General features: G+C 57.2%; 1 protein-coding gene across 1 annotated transcript in view; it reads right to left on the minus strand.

The window, feature by feature from the left end:
- Positions 1-542, minus strand: part of LOC104500819 (cadherin-23-like) — a 19,041-nt gene that overhangs the window by 1,491 nt on the left and 17,008 nt on the right. Inside the window, exon 34 of the mRNA XM_010144538.1 lies at positions 8-121. Within this exon, the coding sequence (XP_010142840.1) occupies positions 8-121 (114 nt within the window). The remainder of the gene's footprint in view (positions 1-7; positions 122-542) is intronic.

A 542-nucleotide genomic window follows, 5' to 3' on the forward strand; every position in this document is an offset into this window, starting at 1 on the left:
CGGCTACCGCTGAGACCGAGGAGCGGTCCCCCTGACTGGCGGTGGCCTTATGCACCATCCGCTGGGCAAAGAGGTTTTTCAAGCGCATGTAATCATCCAGAACCACCTTCAAAAGAGAGCCCTGGGCAGAGGGGGAGAGACGAAGGGTTACCCAAGGAAGATGGTTTGGTCAGTGGGAAGCTGGCCTCATCCCAGCGTTTTCTGGATCAACATCACCCTCTGGCGCCACAGCTGTGAACCTGGAAGCCGTAGTGGTAGCAGAAGACCCCTCTGGTTTTTCAAGCGCATGTAATCATCCAGAACCACCTTCAAAAGAGAGCCCTGGGCAGAGGGGGAGAGACGAAGGGTTACCCAAGGAAGATGGTTTGGTCAGTGGGAAGCTGGCCTCATCCCAGCGTTTTCTGGATCAACATCACCCTCTGGCGCCACAGCTGTGAACCTGGAAGCCGTAGTGGTAGCAGAAGACCCCTCTGAGGGTGGAGGATGTCCCCCCTCATCACTCACCTTGATGGGTCCCTCCCGCATGATCTGCACCCGCTTGG

The sequence above is a fragment of the Buceros rhinoceros genome, unplaced genomic scaffold (assembly GCF_000710305.1).
Source record: "Buceros rhinoceros silvestris isolate BGI_N320 unplaced genomic scaffold, ASM71030v1 scaffold12811, whole genome shotgun sequence".
NCBI classification, from domain to species: domain Eukaryota; kingdom Metazoa; phylum Chordata; class Aves; order Bucerotiformes; family Bucerotidae; genus Buceros; species Buceros rhinoceros.